General features: G+C 41.9%; 1 protein-coding gene across 1 annotated transcript in view; it reads left to right on the top strand.

Moving 5' to 3' along the window:
• IYD (iodotyrosine deiodinase) overlaps positions 1-22,277 on the top strand; it is a 64,861-nt gene that overhangs the window by 21,796 nt on the left and 20,788 nt on the right. Inside the window, exon 2 of the mRNA XM_077283056.1 lies at positions 10,867-11,064. Within this exon, the coding sequence (XP_077139171.1) occupies positions 10,867-11,064 (198 nt within the window). The remainder of the gene's footprint in view (positions 1-10,866; positions 11,065-22,277) is intronic.

Raw genomic sequence — 22,277 nt, 5'->3', positions numbered from 1 at the left:
CTTCTTGAATGCGGTTTTGAGCACCTTGAGGGGTGCAGTTTTTACAATGGTGTCACACTTGGTTATTTTTTTTATCATATAGACCCCTCAAAATGACTTCAAATGTGATGTGGTCCCTAAAAAAATGGTGTTGTAAAAATGAGAAATTGCTGGTCAACTTTTAACCCTTATAACTCCCTAACAAAAAAAATTTTGGTTCCAAAATTGTGCTGATGTAAAGTAGACATGTGGGAAATGTTACTTATTAAGTATTTTGTGTGACATATCTCTGTGATTTAAGGGCATAAAAATTCAAACTTGGAAAATTGCGAAATTTTCAAAATTTTTGCCAAATTTCCATATTTTTCACAAATAAACGCAGGTAATATCAAAGAAATTTTACCACTATCATGAAGCCCAATATGTCACGTGAAAACAATGTCAGAATTACCGGGATCCGTTGAAGCATTCTAGAGTTATAACCTCATAAAGGGACAGTGGTCAGAATTGTAAAAATTGGCCCGGTCATTAACGTGCAAACCACCCTTGGGGGTAAAGCGGTTAAATCACCCCCCTTTCGCCCCATTCAAAATAAATTAAAAAAAAAAAATCAAACCTACACATTTTTGGTATCGCCGCATTTAGAATAGCCCGATCTATCAATAAAAAAAAAGCATTAACCTGATCGCTAAACAGCGTGGCGAGAAAAAAATTTGAAACGCCAGAATTAAGTTTTTTTGGTCGCCGTGACATTGCATTAAAATGCAATAATGGGTGATCAAAAGAACGTATCTGCATCATTAAAAACGCCAGCTCGGCACGCAAAAAATAAGCCCTCAACAGACCCCAGATCACGAAAAATGGAGATGCTACGGGTATCGGAAAATGGCACAATTTTTTTTTTTTTAGCAAAGCTTGGAATTTTTTTTCACCACTCAGATAAAGAATAACCTAGTCATGTTAGGTGTCTATGAACTCGCAATGACCTGGAGAATCATAATGGCAGGTCAGTTTTAGCATTTAATGATCCTAGCAAAAAAGCCAAACAAAAAACAAGTGTGGGACTGCACTTTTTTTGCAATTTCACCGCACTTGGAATTTTTTTCCCATTTTGTAGTACACGACATGCCAAAACCAATGATGTCGTTCAAAATTACAACTCGTCCCACAAAAAATAAGCCCTCACATGGCCATATTGATGGAAAAATAAAAAAGTTATGGCTCTGGGAAGGAGGGGAGCGAAAAACGAACACGGAAAAACGGAAAATCCCAAGGTCGTGAAGGGAAAACACAGTAGTTTGACAATAATAATAATCTTTACTTTTATATAGCGCTAACATATTCCGCAGCGTTTTGGTGTTATCATTCACATTATCTGAAAAAAGGCCAAGAAAGCAAAAATTCTGCCTGGGTGTGTAAACTTTTGAGCACAACTCTCTCTCTCTCTCTCTCTCTCTCTGTCTATATATATATATATATATACTGTATACAGTGGGTATGGAAAGTATTCACTCTTTGTTTCATTGCAGCCATTTGGTAAATTCAAAAAAGTTAATTTTTTCCTCATTAGTGTACACTCTGCACCCCATCTTGACTGAAAAAAAACAGAAATGTAGAAATTTTTGCAAAGTTATTAAAAAAGAAAAACTGAAATCACATGGTCATAAGTATTCAGACCCTTTGCTCAGTATTGAGTAGAAGCACCCTTTTGAGCTAATACAGCCATGAGTCTTCTTGGGAATGATGCAACAAGTTTTTCCACACCTGGGGATCCTCTGCTATTCTTCCTTGCAGATCCTCTCCAGTTCGGTCATGTTGGATGGTGAACGTTGGTGGACAGCCATTTTCAGGTCTCTCCAGAGATGCTTAATTGAGTTTAGCTCAGAGCTCTGGTTGGGCCAGTCAAGAATAGTCACAGAGTTGTTCTGAAGCCACTACTTTGTTATTTTAGCTGTGTGCTTAGGGTCATTGTCTTGTTGGAAGGTGAACCTTTGGGAAAGTCTGAGGTCCAGAGCAGTGTGGAAGAGGTTTTCATCCAGGATATCGCTGTACTTGGCCGCACTCATGTTTCCTTCACTGGCAAACTGTCATCCTGTCCCTGCAGCTGAAAAACACCCCCATAGCATGATGCAGCCACCACCATGTTTCACTGTTGGGATTGTATTGTGCAGGTGATGAGCAGTGCCTGGTTTTCTCCACACATACTACTTAGAATTATCACCAAAATGGTCTACCTTCATCTCATCAGAAAAGAGAATCTTATTTCTCATAGTCTGGGAGTCCTTCATGTGTTTTTTTAGCAAACTCTATGCGGGTTTTCATATGTCTTGCATTGAGGAAAGGCTTCCGTTAAGCTACTCTGCCATAAAGGCCCGACTGGTGGAGGGCAGCAGTGATAGTTGACTTTGTGGAACTTTCTGCCATCTCCCTACTGCATCTCTGGAGCACAGCCACAGTGATCTTGGGGTTCTTCTTTACCTCTCTCACCAAGGCCCTTCTCCCATGATTGCTCAGTTTGGTTGGACGGCCAGGTCTAGGAAGGCTTCTGGTGGTCCCAAACTTCTTCCATTTAAGGATAATGGAGGCCACTGTGCTCCCAGGAATCTTGAGAACTGCAGAAATTCTTTTGTAACCTAGGCCAGATCTGTGCCTTGTCACAATTCTGTCTCTGAGCTCCTTGGCTAGTTCCTTTGAACTCATGATTCTCATTTGGTCTGACATGCACTATGAGCTGTGAGGTCTTATATAGACAGATGTGTGCCTTTCCAAATCAAGTCCTATCAGTTTAGTTAAACACAGCTGGACTCCAATGAAAGAGTACAACCATTTCAAGGAGGATCAAAAGGAAATGGACAGCATGTGACTTAAATATGAGAGTCTGAGCAAAGGGTCTGAATATTTCTGACCATGTGATGTTTCTTTTCCTTTTTTTAGTAAATTTTCAAAAATTTCTACATTTCTGTCGGCCATTTTGCATCAACTTTATTTTTTTCAATGGGAAGAGGGTCATGTGACACATTAAACTTATTGAGAATTTCACAAGAAAAACAATGGTTTGCTTGGTTTTAATGTAACTTTATTCTTTCATGAGTTATTTACAAGTTTATAACCACTTATAAAATGTGTTCAAAATGCTGCCCATTGTGTTGGATTGTCAATGCAACCCTCTTCTCCCACTCTTGACACACTGATAGCAACACCGCAGAAGAAATGCTAGCGCAGGCTTCCAGTATCCATTGAATCAGCTGCTGGGGTCATCTGAAGGCAATTGTCTGTGCTATGAAGATACGAGATATGCAGCATCTAAACAACGGATGCCGGAAGCCTGTGCCAGCCTTTCTTCTGTGGTGTTGCCATCAGTGTGTCAAGAGTGGGAGAAGAGGGTTGCAGTGACAATCCAACACAATGGGCAGCACTTTGAACACATTTTATAAGTGGTCATAAACTTGTAAATAACTCATGAAAGAATAAAGTTATGTTAAAACCAAGCACATTTTTGTTTTTCTTGTGAAATTCTCAAAAAGTTTGATGTGTCACATGACCCCCTTCCCATTGGAAAAAATAAAGCTGGATCCAAAATGGCTGACTTCAAAATGGCCGTCATGGTCACCATCTTGAAAAATTTTCCCTCTCCCATATACCAATGTGCCACAAACAGGAAGCTGATATCACCAACCATTCCCATTTTATTTAGTGGTATCCATATAAGTGGCCCACCCTGTATATATACAGTGACTTGCGAAAGTATTCGGCTCCCTGGAAATTTTCAACCTTTTCCCACATATCATGCTTCAAACATAAAGATACCAAATGCAAATTTTTGGTGAAGAATCAACAACAAGTAGAACACAATTGTGAAGTTGAACAAAATGTATTGGTTATTTTAAATTTTTGTGGAAAATAAAAAACTGAAAAGTTGTGCGTGCAATATTATTCGGCCCCTTTAACTTAATACTTTGTTGCGCCACCTTTTGCTGTGATTACAGCTGCAAGTCGCTTGGGGTATGTCTCTATCAGTTTTGTACATCGAGAGACTGAAATTTTTGCCCATTCTTCCTTGGCAAACAGCTCGAGCTCAGTGAGGTTTGATGGAGATCGTTTGTGAACAGCAGTTTTCAGCTCTTTCCACATATTCTTGATTGGATTGAGGTCTGGACTTTGACTTGGCCATTCTAACACCTGGACATGTTTATTTGTGAACGATTCTATTGTAGATTTTGCTTTATGTTTGGGAGCATTGTCTTGTTGGAAGACAAATCTCCGTCCCAGTCTCAGGTCTTTTGCAGACTCTAACAGGTTTTCTTCAAGAATGGTCCTGTATTTGGCTCCATTCATCTTTCCATCAATTTTAACCATCTTCCCTGTCCCTGCTGAAGAAAAGCAGGCCCAAACCATGATGCTGCCACCACCATGTTTGACAGTGGGGATGGTGTGTTCAGGGTGATGAGCTGTGTTGCCTTTATGCCAAACATATCGTTTGGCATTGTTGCCAAAAAGTTTGATTTTGGTTTCATCTGACCAGAGCACCTTCTTCCACATGTTTGGTGTGTCTCCCAGGTGGCTTGTTGCAAACTTTAAACTACACTTTTTATGGATATCTTTGAGAAATGGCTTTCTTCTTGCCACTGTTCCATAAAGGCCAGATTTGTGCAGTGAACAACTAATTGTTGTCCTATGGACAGACTGTCCCACCTCAGCTGTAGATCTCTGCAGCTCATCCAGAGTGATCATGGGTCTCTTGCCAGCATCTCTGATCAGTCTTCTCCATGTTTGAGATGAAAGCTTAGAGGGACGGACGGGTCTTGGTAGATTTTCAGTGCGTATGATACTCCTTCCATTTCAATATGATCGCTTGCACAGTGCTCCTTGGGATGTTTAAAGTTTTGGAAATCATTTTGTATCCAAATCCAGCTTTAAACTTCTCCACAACAGTATCACGGACCTGCGTGTTGTGTTCCTTGGTCTTCATGATGCTCTCTGAGCTTCAAACAGAATCCTGAGAGTATCACAGAGCAGGTGCATTTATACGGAGACTTGATTACACACAGTTGGATTATATTTATCATCATTAGGCATTTAGGACAACATTGGATCATTCAGAGATCCACAATGAACTTCTGGAGTGAGTTCGCTGCACTGAAAGTAAAGGGGCCGAATAATATTGCGTGCCCCACTTTTCAGTTTTTGAATTTCCACAAAAAATTAAAATAACCAATAAATTTCATTCAACTTCACAATTTTGTTCCACTTGTTGTTGATTCTTCACCAAAAATTTACATTTGGTATCTTTATGGTTGAAGCATGATATGTGGGAAAAGGTTGAAAAGTTCCAGGGAGCCGAATACTTTCTCAAGGCACTATATATATATATATATATATATATATATATATATATATATATATATATATATATATATATATATATATATATATATACTCTCTCTCTGTGTATACAGTACAGACCAAAAGTTTGGATACACCTTCCCATTTAAAGATTTTTCTGTATTTTCATGACTATGAAAATTGTACATTCACACCGAAGGCATCAAAACTATGAATTAACACATGTGGAATTATATACTTAACAAAAAAAGTGTGAAACAACTGAAATTATGTCTTATATTCTAGGTTCTTCAAAGTAGCCACCTTTTGCTTTGATGACTGCTTGACTGCTTTGCACACTCTTGGCATTCTCTTGATGAGCTTCAAGAGGTAGTCACCGGGAATGGTCTTCCAACAATCTTGAAGGAGTTCCCAGAGATGCTTAGCACTTATTGGCCCTTTTGCCTTCACTCTGCGGTCCAGCTCACCCCAAACCATATCGATTGGGTTCAGGTCTGGTGACTGTGGAGGCCAGGTCATCTGGCGTAGCACCCCATCACTCTCCTTCTTCGCTAAATAGCCCTTACACAGCCTGGAGGTGTGTTTTGGGGTCATTGTCCTGTTGAAAAATAAATGATGGTCCAACTAAATGCAAACCGGATGGAATAGCATGCCGCTGCAAGATGCTGTGGTAGCCATGGTGGTTCAGCATGCCTTCAATTTTGAATAAATCCCCAACAGTGACACTAGCAAAGCACTCCCACACCATCACACCTCCTCCTCCATGCTTCACGGTTGGAACCAGGCATGTAGAGTCCGTCACACAAAGACATGGTGGTTAGAACCAAAGATCTCAAATTTGGACTCATCACACCAAAGCACAGATTTCCACTGGTCTAATGTCCATTCCTTGTGTTCTTTAGCTCAAACAAGTCTTTTCTGCTTGTTGCCTGTCCTTAGCAGTGGTTTCCTAGCAGCTATTTTACCATGAAGGCCTGCTGCACAAAGTCTCCTCTTAACAGTTGTTGTAGAGATGTGTGTGCTGCTAGAACTCTGTGTGGCATTGACCTGGTCTCTAATCTGAGCTGCTGTTAACCTGCGATTTCTGAGGCTGGTGACTCAGATAAACTTATCCTCAGAAGCAGAGGTGACTTTTGGTCTTCCTTTCCTGGGGCGGTCCGCATATGAGCCAGTTTCTTTGTAGCGCTTGATGGTTTTTGCCACTGCACTTGGGGACACTTTCAAAGTTTTCCCAATTTTTCGGACTGACTGACCTTCATTTCTTAAAGTAATGATGGCCACTCGTTTTTCTTTACTTAGCTGCTTTTTTCTTGCCATAATACAAATTCTAACAGTCTATTCAGTAGGACTATCAGCTGTGTATCTACCAGATTTCTGCACAACACAACTGATGGTCCCAACACCATTTATAAGGCAAGAAATCCCACTTATTAAACCTGACAGGGCACACCTGTGAAGTGAAAAACATTCCTGGTAACTACCTCTTGAAGCTCATCAAGAGAATGCCAAGAGTGTGCAAAGCAGTCATCAAAGCAAAAGGTGGCTATTTTGAAGAACCTAGAATATAAGACATATTCTCAGTTGTTTCACACTTTTTTGTTAAGTATATAATTCCACATGTGTTAATTCATAGTTTTGATGCCTTCAGTGTGAATGTACAATTTTCATAGTCATGAAAATACAGGAAAATCTTTAAATGAGAAGGTGTGTCCAAACTTTTGATCTGTACTGTATATATATATATATGTATATATATATATATATATATATATATATATATATATATATATACCATATATACTCGAGTATAAGCCGAGATTTTCAGCCCAAATTTTTGGGCTGAAAGTGCCCCCTCGGCTTATACTCGAGTCACGGTCGGCGGGTGAGGGGGAGAGGGCGCTGAGGTATGCTTACCTGCTTCCGGGGCTCCTGGCGCTGTCCCTGCAGTCCCACGGTCTCCGGGTGCCGCAGCTCTTCCTCTGTCAGCGGTCACGTGGGACCGCTCATTAGAGAAATGATTATGGACTCCACTCCCATAGGGGCGGAGCCGCCTATTCATTTCTCTAATCAGCGGTGCCGGTGACCGCTGACAGAGGAAGAGGCTGCGGCACCGAAGACCAGCTGTCCAGGGGAAGGAGCGGGACGCCGGGAGCAGGTAAGTATGTAATATTCACCTGTCCGCGTTCCACACGCTGGGCGCCGGTCTGTCTTCCCGGCGTCTCTCCGCACTGACTGTGCAGGTCAGAGGGCGCGATGACGAATATAGTGTGCGCACCGCCCTCTGCCTGATCAGTCAGTGCAGAGAGACGCCGGGACGGGACGCTGAGGAGCTGCAAGCAAGACAGGTGAGTATGTCATTTATTATTTTTATTGCAGCAGCACAGCTTTCTATGGCACAGCTTTCTATGGCACATCTATGGGGCAATAATGAACGGTGCAGAGCACTATATGGCACAGCTTTCTATGGAACATCCTATGGGGCAATAATGAACGGTGCAGAGCACTATATGGCACAGCTATGGGGCAATTATGAACGGTGCAGAGCACTATATGGCACCGCTATGGGGCAATTATGAACGGTGCAGAGCACTATATGGCACAGCTATGGGGCAATAATGAACGGTGCAGAGCACTATATGGCACAGCTATCCTCTCCTATCTCCTATCTTCTCCTTCAAACCACATATCCAAGCCCTTTCCACTTCCTGCCGACTTCAACTCAAAAATATTTCACGAATCCGTTCATTCCTCAACCAAGAATCTGCAAAAACCCTAGTCCATGCCCTCATCATCTCTTGCCTCGACTACTGCAACCTCCTGCTCTGTGGCCTCCCCTCGAACACTCTCGCACCCCTCCAATCTATTCTAAACTCTGCTGCCCGACTAATCCACCTGTCCCCCCGCTATTCTCCGGCCTCTCCCCTCTGTCAATCCCTTCACTGGCTCCCCATTGCCCAGAGACTCCAGTACAAAACCCTAACGATGACATACAAAGCCATCCACAACCTGTCTCCTCCATACATCTGTGACCTCGTCTCCCGGTACTTACCTACACGCAACCTCCGATCCTCACAAGATCTCCTTCTCTACTCCCCTCTTATCTCCTCTTCCCACAATCGTATACAAGATTTCTCTCGCGTATCCCCCCTACTCTGGAACCCTCTACCACAACACATCAGACTCTCGCCTACCATCAGAATCTTCAAAAAGAATCTGAAGACCCACCTCTTCCGACAAGCCTACAACCTGCAGTAACCACCGATCAACCAACCGCTGCACGATCAGCTCTATCCTCACCTACTGTATCCTCACCCATCCCTTGTAGATTGTGAGCCTTCGCGGGCAGGGTCCTCACTCCTCCTGTACCAGTTATGACTTGTATTGTTTAAGATTATTGTACTTGTTTTTATTATGTATACCCCTCCTCACTTGTAAAGCGCCATGGAATAAATGGCGCTATAACAATAAATAATAATAATAATAATAATAATAATAAAGCTATGGGGAAATAATGAACGGCACAGAGCACTATATGGCACAGCTATGGGGCAATAATGAACGGTGCAAAGCACTATATGGCACAGCTATGGGGCAATAATAAACGGTGCAGAGCACTATATGGCACAGCTATGGGGCAATAATGAACGGTGCAGAGCACTATATGGCACAGCTATGGGGCAATAATGAACGGTGCAGAGCACTATATGGCACAGCTATGGGGCAATTATGAACGGTGCAGAGCACTATATGGCACAGCTATGGGGCAATTATGAACGGTGCAGAGCACTATATGGCACAGCTATGGGGCAATTATGAACGGTGCAGAGCACTATATGGCACAGCTATGGGGCAATAATGAACGGTGCAGAGCACTATATGGCACAGCTATGGGGCAATAATGAACGGTTCAGAGCACTATATGGCACAGCTATGGGGCAATAATGAACGGTGCAGAGCACTATATGGCACAGCTATGGGGCAATAATGAACAGTGCAGAGCACTATATGGCACAGCTATGGGGCAATAATGAACGGTGCAGAGCACTATATGGCACAGCTTTCTATGGCACAGCTATGGGGCAATAATGAATGGTGCAGAGCACTATATGGCACAGCTATGGGGCCATAATGAATGTAATAATGTATGGAGCATCTATTTTTATTTTTGAAATTCACCGGTAGCTGCTGCATTTCCCACCCTAGGCTTATACTCGAGTCAATAAGTTTTCCCAGTTTTTTGTGGCAAAATTAGGGGGATCGGCTTATACTCGGGTCGGCTTATACTCGAGTATATACGGTATATATATTTATCTAATGTACACACAGTGGGAAAAATAATCACCTACCAACTAGCAAGATCTCTGTCTCTCACAAACCTGTTAGTTTTTCTTTAAGAAGCCCTCCCACTCTACACTCATTATCTGTATTAATTGCACCTGTTTGAATCTGCTGCCATCTGCTAGGATGATGAAGATGAAACAAGGGTTTACATTTAAGCAAGACAATTTCTCATTATTACCCATAACTCAATTTATAGACATGTAGGATTTGATTTCTTTCCCTGTGTGGATTATATGGGTTGTTCCAACATCTGGTGAGAATTTCATGTCAATAGCACCTTTAAAAAATATATTTACTACTTAATAGATTTGTGATGTGTTAAATAAATACTTATTTCACTTGATATATACATAATGTAGACACACATGAGCAAATAAAAATAAATACATACATGCAGATACGAATACATGTATAGCAAAAATACAGACTTGCATATTATGTAAACAGAAGCTAATAAGATATCATCTATATAAGAAGCAGAAGCTTCGGTTTGTGTTCTCTTCAGTATCAATCTGGTAATGGTGTTCCCAGTGATTTCTAAGCCTGTCCCTACATGTATGTCAATGTTAATCACAGAAACACACATTGACAACATGAAAGTGGCTGTAGCAACGGCACAATTTGCGGGCATCAGTAGACCAAATCTTTACTGCCAACATCAATAACATAAAACTAAAGTCAGGGTACCCAGAAAAACAACTCAAAGGAGTATAAAATATATTAATTTATTAAAGAATAAATATAAAAAGACATGAAACAAAGAGTAAATTGGACATGTAAGAGGATTCAAAAGGGGATGAATTCAAGTAGATAAAGGCGGGAGGGGTTTTTCACAAATAGTAAAGGGTGGAGAGATAGTCTATATCAGACAAAGCAGAGAATACTGATGAACTTCCATAATTCACAAAAAAATGTGCTTGTGAGGCATGATGCCATAGATCATTGTGCAGACTGTTAAGACAGTAGAGAGACAATATGGCAAAATAATCCGTCAGTCCGTCTGTATATATCATGCCGTGTAATATTAGAAGAGAAGTATAAAAAAGCTTAATTTGTCCATATCTATATAGGGGTATTGTTACCATGTCTTGGTGTTTTAAAGGGCCTAAAAATGAGGTTAAAGGAGGTTAATAGTGACAGCATAAAGGATGTTTGTTCTGTTTCTATTCCACGCCATACACCTTTATTACGTTTATTTTTCAGAGGAGAAAGATGAATGGCAAGATATGGGTGAAGAAAACCTCTTACATGTTCCCTTTAGCTCAAGACGCTATCCTGAAGAGGAAATGTTAAAAAGATCAAAGGAATTTTATGAGTTGCTCAACCAAAGGAGATCTGTGAGATTTATCAGTGATGAAGCCATTCCAAGAGAAGTCATCGACAACATCATCCGGGCAGCAGGTCATTTATTTTTACCTTTTGACTGTAATATTTAGTAGACCTCCAGACACACAAACACAAATGGTCTCATTTCAGTCCATGATTGCCATACAATGTTTAGTCACGTGTTTAGGCTTGGAGATATCTACCAAACAAACCCCACAACTAAAATAAAGATTTTTTTTCTTTCTCCTACTCTCAGTCGGGCTTGCTAAATTATTACAGCTTTGTTTGAAGTGTTCCAGTAATAACAGAACACAAAATGTACAGTATGCCTTCTGGAACAAATTTTCTTGGTTGCAAAATACAACAAAAAGTTGACACAGGTTTTTTTTTTTTTTTTAAATGCAGATTAAACTCAGCATACATAGTGAAAGGCTTTCAGAGAATAAGAAAATAAGTCATGTTATAAAACTTTGTTGATTGGAAGCTTCACTCGATCATCCGCCATACTGCTACACTGAAGCTTTGGCATGCCTCACCTCATTATCATCACATGACCATTGCCGACCGAGTCATGAGTATTATTATCTGCAAACTTCTGTCTATACATTTTTATTCTGATCTATTATTTGTTTTGTTCTTTTGCGTGACACTGTTCCAATTGAGCTGCATGACGAACCTGACTCATAGACAAGTGAAACACATCGGTGTCCCTATCTACTAAAGGTTGTTTCACATTTTTGAACATTACTTTTTTCAAATTAATGCATATATGTATTTAGAATCTTTTAGAATTTTTTTTGGTTAGAACGCGCAACAATTATGAATGTAACGCTTAATGGTTCTTTGGCTGGTCTTTGTCCTATTGCGGCTACATGAGGTATCATATAGGTTCCCCACTTTCTATTCCTAGATTAACACAAAACACTAAATATAGTGAGAGGAGTTACAAGCAGGAGTCTAGGATTACATTGTATCCCCTTCCCAATTGGACGCATCACATGGTGTTTCACTGTATCTATTTGCATTTGATATTGCTTGGAACTAAAAATTGTGTTTTATCAGTAACTACAACACCAAAATCAGCCAAAATTAGAAAAAATCACATAATCTGTTTTGCTGGAATTGTATACATTTTGATATATAAGAAGACCTTTCACTAGATCAAAAGTGGCCAGTTTTTACTTTACTTTATTCCTGCTACTCCATTATATTTTGGCTTTTTTTTCCCTTATTTTAAATCCACCATACAGTTCCAGATATATAAGCTTTTTTTAATGAAAAGATCATTTGTATGGTCTTTTTCAAAGGAGTGTGGCTCACAGAATAATAACCCAAAGGATCCTAAAATCACGCCCCAGAGAATCCTGTGAGCCACACCCTCTTTTAAAGGCCATAAAATTAGCTCTCAAAAAGGGCCCATATCTCTGGAACCATATGGCGTATTTAAAGAATAAGTAAAAAACAGAATATTCAAGAGAAGCTGGAATACAGCAAAACCAAAACTTGGCAATTATGACAAAATCAATCTTTCAATATGATATTTAAATAGCAATCTCCAACAAGTTGATAACAATCTACCCAAATTCTTTGCATTCATCTTTTAATTATCATAGCCGCTACTATATGAAAAAGCAGAGCCTATTTTGTATCTCAGACAAGCTTCTAAACTAGCTATTAATGAATATTGTTTTTAGGTCAATTACTAATATCTTTTAAAAATATAAAATCATAATTGTGTTACTTTATAATAACAAGGAAACAGCGAAGCATATATAAACAATAAATATTCTATCAAAATATACAAGTACACATTTTTTTAATTGATAATTAAAATCAAGAAAGAATGAAGATAAAAGGGAGGCCGAAAAGAGAGATACAAAATAATGATGACAATACACAAAGTAACCACCAGATGGCAGAATACCAAAAAAATGATGATCATAGGTATGTGTATGTAAAAATGCATATAAGTATATCCACAGAATTATTAGCAAAATAATTCAAAAAATTAAACCTATAAGGATTGGATGTGTCGATCAATGTCATGCACACAACTAGCACAATGCTATACACAAATTTTTATTAATAGTCAGGATATACAGAGGCATTATAGTAAAGGTACCGTCACACTCAGCGACGCTGCAGCGATATAGACAACGAGCCGATCGCTGCAGCGTCGCTGTTTAGGTCGCTGTAGAGACGTCAAACACAGCAGCTCCACAACGATGCAGGAGCGATCCTGTGACGTAACGGCCACTCACTTATCGTTCTCGCTGGTTGTTAGCTCCATGTTTAACATTGCTGGCATCGTTGCTTTTGCTGTCAAACACGACGATACACGCCGATCTGACGACCAAATAAAGTTCTGGACTTCTAGCTCCGACCAGCGATATCACAGCGGGATCCAGATCGCTGCTGCGTGTCAAACACAACGAGATCGCTATCCAGGACGCTGCAACGTCACGGATCGTTGTCGTTCTCGTTGGAAAGTTGTTTAGTGTGAAGGTACCTTAAGACATGCCGTGAAGGGAGTATATAATTGTAAGGTAAACTATAATGACAGTATAATAACTAGTTAAGGCTGCATCCACATATTGTCTCTGCCCAAAGGAGATAACATCGGCCTACTCTTATTGCAGGAACCGAACCACAGGGGGGTCTCCTGGAAGAATAATAGAGGTGTTAAACATGACAGCCTCAAACAGCTAGTAGATGATTTGTAATTAGGAAAGAATATTTCCTATTGTCTGTATAGAGAGAAAGGAGGGTGACAAATGGTATTTGAACTTCCAAAACTTAGCCCATCGTCCATTCAGAAACAGCATCATTTAAATGGACCAGTCCGTGTCATCCTCGAAATATTAGCCTATGGTCAGGACTATAAAAAGCTGGGTGTTACCAAAAGAGTTGTTCACATGTGAGTGCTGCGTATGCTGATGTACTCCATAATCCCCTTCTCTTTCCCTCAAGGAAACAGATGATAAGTGTTGCAAAATACAACATCTAGATATTTCTGTTATTTCTCCCTTTTTATTTTTCAACGGTTTTGCATATTTGTGTCATGTTTTTACCTTTTTATATATTTTACTAGATGGATGGCCGATGCTACCGCATCAGGAGGGCGGTAATGTCGCGATGGGGGCAGGCTTTGCAGCATTGAGAATCTCTCCCTCCATGTGCTCACCCACCTATCCATTCTCTCATTCCCCATGTGCTGACTTCTCCCCTCTGTGCTCTCTTCTTTGACCTGTCTACCCCATGTGCTATCCCCTTGTCTGCTGTCTTTCTCCTTCCTGTGCTGTGTTCTCCCCTCATTTCCCCATTGTTGTCTTCGACGTTGTGCGTTTGTGGCTTTCCTTTCATTGTCATTGGAGTACTTTTTAGGAGGAGCCATGTTGGCGTTGATATTTGCTTATTAAAGTGGTTTTTCCACAAATGAAAGTTAATTTTAAAGATTGTGTCTGACCGTGTACAGAACATACCACAGCTCCAGGGCCGGTGAGGCAAAAGGCAATACTGACATTACAGCAGGAGATCGCAGAGGATACATTTTGTGAGGTAAAATATTGTTTAAAAACAGGCAGTGAAATATTTTACCTGACAAAATGAATCCCTGCCCAGGAGATGTGGTATGCTCCGTACATGGTCAGATACAGACAATTTTTCAAATCAACTTTCATTCGTGGGAAAACCCGTTTAATGTGACCTGCTTCCTCTGCCTGTAGACACGTCACACATCTGCTGCCACGATCAACCAAATGATTCACTGCGCCTGTGCGGAATTCGCACAGGTGCAGAAAATCAGACCGCCACCATCTTTGTGCAGACAGATGGTGTGTGTGTGGTGCGTACGGTGTATACAGTGTGTGTGTGTGTGTGTGTGTGTGGTGTGTACGGCATATACAGTGTGTATGAGTGTGTGTGTGTGTGTGGTGCAACGGTGTTCCGCTGGTGGTACCGCGCAAGAGGCTGGTACCACCAGCAGTTTCCATATTGAGAGATCCCAATATGGCGGTCGGTGAACTTCCGCTGAATGGAATTCTGGTATCCGGACATATCTGGATGGAACAAGATGTTAAGACATTACAAGGTCAGTATATATTAATTTTATAAGCACTGTGTATTTATATATTATAGCTTAAAATTTGTAATAAGTTTGATACTTGTGGGCTCTAAAAGAACCAGTGTGTGACATTTTAATTGTATGACAGTAACATATTTTGTGGATTCATTAACCCGTGTGCTTGATGAGTGGTGGCAGCCCATTAAGTAATCGGGGTGTGCTGACTGTGTTGGGGTTCGATTTATGCTCACTTTATAGCCTAGAACAGAGGTTGAGTTTTGGATTGAGTGAGTTGAGATAAATTAACCCTTGCAGGCGCACCCCACATCACATGCTGAGAAGTGTGTACGTGACACATCCCATAAGTAAAAATGGAATGTGTCGCATTGGCCTCCAACTCAGAACCTGATGTGAATTCTACACTATTTCATCTGGGGTTAGACAAATTGATTTGAATAGGAGGCGGATGTGCAGTATCCTGCAGTGGTCACTATCAGAAGACAGTTAGCTTATGCTCAGCTCAGTGTGTCCTGGATGCTGAACTGAGAGGTTGCATCACTTATGTCACCACTCAGAAATGCATCCAGATATAGAAGAGTTGGACCTCGTCATGGGACGTATGGATTATTGGTGGACAGGTGAGTATAACTTAGATTTTTTAATTTTTATTTTTACATTAATAAATTGGTAAAAGAGGGTTGAGGAGTGTTTATTTTAATTAAAGGACTTTTCTCTGTGTGCTTTTATTATATTTGACAACCGGGTTAGTAATGGGGGTGCTTGATAGACGTTTCTCCATTGCTAACCCCTGAGCAGAAATGGGGAGAACCCCACATAATTTTTTATTATTATTTAAATAGTTAAAAAAATGGAGTGGGGTCCCCCCTATTTTTAATAACCAGCAAAGGTTGAGCAGACAGCTGTGGCCTGATATTAATAAGCTGAGAAGGGGCCATGGATATTTTCCTCCTCCCAGACTAATAACATCAGCTCTTAGCCTCCCCAGAAATGGCGCATCGATTAGTTTGCACCAATTCTGGCATTTAACCTTGGCTCTTCCCACTTGCCCTGGTGCATTTGCAAGTGGAGTAATGGTTTTGGGGTTGGTGTCACCTGTTTTGTATCCACTGACATCAAGCCCAGAGGTTAGTAATGGAGATGCACCTGTAAGGGTCTGGCCCAGGGCTGTAGTCCTGGCCAAACACTCTGGTACAGCAGTGCCCTGGCCTCCCCTCACAGAAACATATTCTCCATTTGTCAGCATTAGTGTTGAGCATTCCTATACCGCAAGTATCGGGTATCGGCCGATACTTGCGGTATCGGAATTCCGATACCGAGATCCAATACTTTTGTGGTATCGGGAATCGGAATCGGAAGTTCCCAGTGTATGGTTCCCAGGGTCTGGAGGAGAGGAGACTCTCCTTCAGGCCCTGGGATCCATATTCATGTAAAAAATAAAGAATTAAAATAAAAAATAGGGATATACTCACCCTCTGACGCGCCCTGGTAGTAACCGGCAGCCTGCTTTGCTTAAAATGAGCGCGTTCAGCACCTTCCATGACGTCACGGCTTCTGATTGGTCGCGTGCCGCTCGTGACCGCCACGCGACCAATCACAAGCCGCGACGTCATTCTCAGGCCCTAAACTCCTCATTCTAGGAATTTAGGACCTGAGAATGACGTCGCGGCTTGTGATTGGTCGCGTGGCGGTCACATGACCAATCAGAAGCCGTGACGTCATGGAAGGTGCTGAACGCGCTCATTTTAAGCAAAGCAGGCTGCCGGTTAACAGCGGTAAGGTGCAGGAGCCTCCGGACGGGTGAGTATATCAATATTTTTTATTTTAATTCTTTATTTTACACATTAATATGGATCCCAGGGCCTGAAGGAGAGTTTCCTCTCCTTCAGACCCTGGGAACCATCAGGATACCTTCCGATACTTGGTGTCCCATTGACTTGTATTGGTATCGGGTATCGGTATCGGCGATATCCGATACTTTTCGGGTATCGGCCGATACTATCCGATACCGATACTTTCAAGTATCGGACGGTATCGCTCAACACTAGTCAGCATACCTCTGCCTTCAGGTCCAGCTCCTTCGAATTCCCTTTTCTGCTGTGGGATATCCTCTCCAGATAAGTCAAGAGAAACTGAGACACAGTCCAAATCAACTTCAACAATAACATCTTTACTGGTCCCGTTACACAGCACATCCAAAGACTTCACATTCCTTACAACGGGTTCCAAAAAACAATATTCCTTTTCTTTCCTTGCATTATTCTCGTGATCCCAAAGTGCCCGGGTCGGACTCAGCCTTCTCTCTGTGCAGCTCCACTACGGGTATGCTTCCCTCGGTCTGTTTTGCCCCAGACACAAGATAATTAATCTCCAGAGTATAAAGCCACTGAAAGAGAGTACTGCCCTTCTGTTCTGCCTTCTGCCTTTGCACCACGTCTTTACCATACGTGCTCACTGCTGCCATGTGGTCCCTTGACCGTTTCACCCCGTTTCTAAGGGTTTCTGCCCAAACAATGAGTTGCCACATTCTGAGTCTTCAACCTGTTCTAACCCGCTGGTTATCTGTACTGTAGCTGTGGATGGCTGAGGTGCACTCCTCTTCACATTGCTGCTGTGACATCCTGGGCCTATAGCCCGTGTGGACAGATTGGACATCCCTAGGCCTCTGCCTTATTCAAAGACTATCACTCACTTACCAAGCAGCAACCCCTCCTACAATTAACTATGTACTTACTTTATGTTCTACTTAGGAACTGTGTGCACTAAAAATGCCCCCAACTAGTGGCCAACAGGTGTACTACACTTTCCCTAATACAAGTGTGAATACAGTATACTTTACTACAGCACATAATGTGCATGTACAAGACACAGTAATACACTAAGAGTGTAGCAGTACCATGAATAGTAGGCGGTAGTACATGTAACCATGTAGCAATACCATTATACAATAACATATTCATTATAATAGAGCATACAGTATCAGGGCCTGTTAAGGAGGAAAAGCAAAAGGGAACATGAACCTTCATCCCCTTACACGTCTATCAGGCACCCCCAATACTAACCGCATAATCAAAAGTAAGTAAATATGACACTGACAGAAAAAAGTCCTTTAATTGAACAAAATACTCCCATACAAAAGCCCTATTTTTCATATTTATTAACATTAAAATAAAAAAATCTAAGTAATCCATTCCTCACCTCTTCACCTATAATCCATAATAATGAGGTCCCACAATGAAACGTAACTGTGCTACATCCAGCGTATGGAGCTCGTTTCAAAGGATGCAGCTCCATACACTGTAGCAGCTGCAACTGCTGGGTGTCGCGCTGCGCTCCGTGAGACTCAACTGCTCTGAACTGAGGTGACGTCAGTAAGATTATCTCAGTTCACAGTGCCCGGTTCTCATGAGGGCAGCACCTCTGTGAACTGAGATAATCTTACTATAGGGTCATCTGAGTTCAAAGCAGCTGATGCTCGTGCTGCACAGCACCAATGCCGGACTGAATGAATGTGAGTCTGGCACTCATCAGTTCGGCAATAGAGCTACCGTGAGATACGATGACTGTCATCTCAGGTTACCTTAAGGGTATGTGCACACGTTGCGGTTTTTACTGCGGATCCGCAGCAGTTTTCCATGCGGTGTACAGTACCATGTTAACCTATAGAAAATAAAAACCTCTGTGCACATGCGGCGAAAAAAAAACCGCGCAGAAACGCAGCGGTTTATTTTCCGCAGCATGTCAATTCTTTGTGCGGAATCTGCAGCGATTTTACACCTGCTCCATATTAAAAAAACGCAGGTGTAAAACCACAGTAGAATCCGCACAAAAACCGCGGAAAATCCGCAGTAAATCCGTGATAAATCCGCAGGAAAAACGCAGTGTTTTTGCCCTGCGGATTTATCAAAATCAATGCGTAAAAATCCGCACACCAGTCCGCAGCGTGTGCACATAGCCTAAAGGTTTCCAGAGTTCACAGCCACCAGGTCTCCCTGAAGCTGAGAGGCTTGGAAACCTTAAGGGAAACTTTAAGGAAACTTTGTTTACTGGAGTTTCCAGCTGCTGGAACGCTTGGAGGCTGTGAAGTAAGGTTACCTCAGGGGCTGGCTGGCATTTTTCAGCCTGGGGGGCAATCACAAGGCAGTGGCCCTTCAGTTGTGGTGGCCCTCCTTTTCCCTAATAATCTCTGGCCACTGCATAAAAGTAGCAGAGATAACAGGCTTTAACAACAGGTTGGCTCATAGATATGGGAACAGAATGGAGCTTGCTGCATAGATATGGGAGCAGAACCGAGTTTACTCTGGAGATATGGGAGCAGAACCGAGCTTACTCCAGAGATATGGGAGCAGAACCGAGCTTACTACAGAGATATGGGAGCAGAACGGAGCTTACTACAGAGATAAGGGAGCGGAACCGAGCTTACTACAGAGATATGGGAGCAGGACTGAGCTTACCAGAGAATTATGGGAGCAAAACAGAGTTTACTACAGAGATATGGGAGCAGAGCGGAGCTTACTACAGAGATATGGGAGCAGAACCGAGCTTACTCCAGAGATATGGGAGCAGAACCGAGCTTACTACAGAGATATGGGAGCAGAACCGAGCTTACTACAGAGATATGGGAGCAGAACCGAGCTTACTCCGGAGATATGGGAGCAGAACGGAGCTTACTACAGAGATATGGGAGCATAACAGAGCTTAATGCAGAGATATGGGAGCAGAACCGAGCTTACTACAGAGATATGGGAGCAGAGCGGAGCTTACTACAGAGATATGGGAGCAGAATCGAGCTTACTACAGAGATATGGGAGCAGAACCGAGCTTACTACAGAGATATGGGAGCAGAACCGAGCTTACTCCGGAGATATGGGAGCATAACAGAGCTTAATGCAGAGATATGGGAGCAGAACCGAGCTTACTACAGAGATATGGGAGCAGAGCGGAGCTTACTACAGAGATATGGGAACAGAATCGAGCTTACTACAGAGATATGGGAGCAGAACCGAGCTTACTACAGAGATATGGGAGCAAAACAGAGTTTACTACAGAGATATGGGAGCAGAGCGGAGCTTACTACAGAGATATGGGAGCAGAACCGAGCTTACTCCAGAGATATGGGAGCAGAACCGAGCTTACTACAGAGATATGGGAGCAGAACCGAGCTTACTACAGAGATATGGGAGCAGAACCGAGCTTACTCCGGAGATATGGGAGCAGAACGGAGCTTACTACAGAGATATGGGAGCATAACAGAGCTTAATGCAGAGATATGGGAGCAGAACCGAGCTTACTACAGAGATATGGGAGCAGAGCGGAGCTTACTACAGAGATATGGGAGCAGAATCGAGCTTACTACAGAGATATGGGAGCAGAACCGAGCTTACTACAGAGATATGGGAGCAGAACCGAGCTTACTCCGGAGATATGGGAGCAGAACGGAGCTTACTACAGAGATATGGGAGCAGAACCGAACTTACCACAGAGATATGGGAGCAGAACAGAGCTTACTCTGGAGATATGGGAGCAAACGGAGCTTACCACAGAGATATGGGAGCAGAACAGAGCTTACTCTGGAGATATGGGAGCAAACGGAGCTTACTACAGAGATATGGTAGCAGAACAGAGCTTACTACAGAACGGGAACAGAACCGAGCTTAATAAGTCCACTACATGAAACCAAGCCTGCTATATAGAAACTGGAGCAGAACCGAGATTACAGCATACATACGGTACCATAATCTAGATGACTACATTGATACAGTACTAGAACCAAGTTTACTGCTTAGATATGGTGCCATAACGGAGCTTACTTACAAACATACATACAATACGGCTACACAGTGCCTACTACTGTCACCACTACACAGCGAATACATAATATTATAATATCACCATTACCTCTATATGAAACTACATTCTATACAAAGACCAATGATACCACCATACACCCTTTACTATGACTGAATTACATTTAGCTGCTACTAAATTTAAAAAAAAGTTACCTAAAAAGAGCAATATTACAACCTAACAGTAACCGCATATTGGTAGATACCAGTTCTGCAGAACAAGTGTTTACAGTACAGTTATATATAGTAACTTACACACGACGTTCTTTCTGATTCGGATCATTCACATTTCTATCTGGCCCAGACTGACATGACAACTTCTCCAGCCAGGACTCATCTGCACAGATTACAACAAAGGCACATTTGACTTCTCACATTTCTAGTTCTAGCACCGTCTCCATCTATTCCCAACCTACAAAAACTCCCCACTCTGTGTGCACCTGCAGTGTGGACCACTGACCCCAATATTTAATCAATTGTGTCATTACTAGGATTACTCCCACCCCCCAAAATTAAAGTATCCCACAGAAAGTAGTAATGCCCCTACTGTGCAACGACATGTATGGGCCTTTGAAGGATATAATATCCCAAGTGCCCCCTTCCAGCAACAAATACCCTTGAGTGCTCACTTAAAGTAACACTATCCCCCCCCCAAAAAAAAGGATCCTGAGTGCCCATTCATAACAAATAATGTCCTCTGAGCACCCACACAGCTCTGTATATACAGAATGATGGTCCTACAGCCCCCAATACCCCTTTATTATACATTGAGGACCCCAAAACTCCCTATATATAGTAAAATGGCTACATAGCCCCCTATATGCAATATGATGTCCCAACTGCCTCCTATATATAGTATGAGGCTTTAAAGTTTCCTATATATACACTATAGCTCCCCACAAATAGTATGTCACCAAAACCCCCTATATATAGTATGATGGTCCCCTACAGCTCTCTAATTGCGATATTATGTACCTCACAGCTTCCTATATATAGTATGATGATCCCGCATCCCCTCTATATATATATAGTATCATATCCCTACAGCCCCCTATATGGAATATGGTGGCCCCACAGCCCCATATGATGTATGATGATATATATAGCATGAAGGTATCCCACTGCCCCACATATATAGTATGATGGTCCCCACATATATAGTATATTTAGTGCAATGATCCCAGTTCCCACCGCCACCATAAACATAGGACGATGGCACGAGTTGCATATATATATATATATATATATATATATATATATATATATATATATAATGATGGCCCCAGTTCTCCCCAAATATCTAGAATGATGACCCCAGTTCTCCCCATATATATAGTAGGATGGCCCCAGTTCTTCCCCAT

The sequence above is a fragment of the Ranitomeya variabilis genome, chromosome 2 (genome assembly GCF_051348905.1).
Source record: "Ranitomeya variabilis isolate aRanVar5 chromosome 2, aRanVar5.hap1, whole genome shotgun sequence".
Lineage (NCBI taxonomy): Eukaryota > Metazoa > Chordata > Amphibia > Anura > Dendrobatidae > Ranitomeya > Ranitomeya variabilis.
This window is presented reverse-complemented; position numbering and strand designations above follow the sequence as displayed.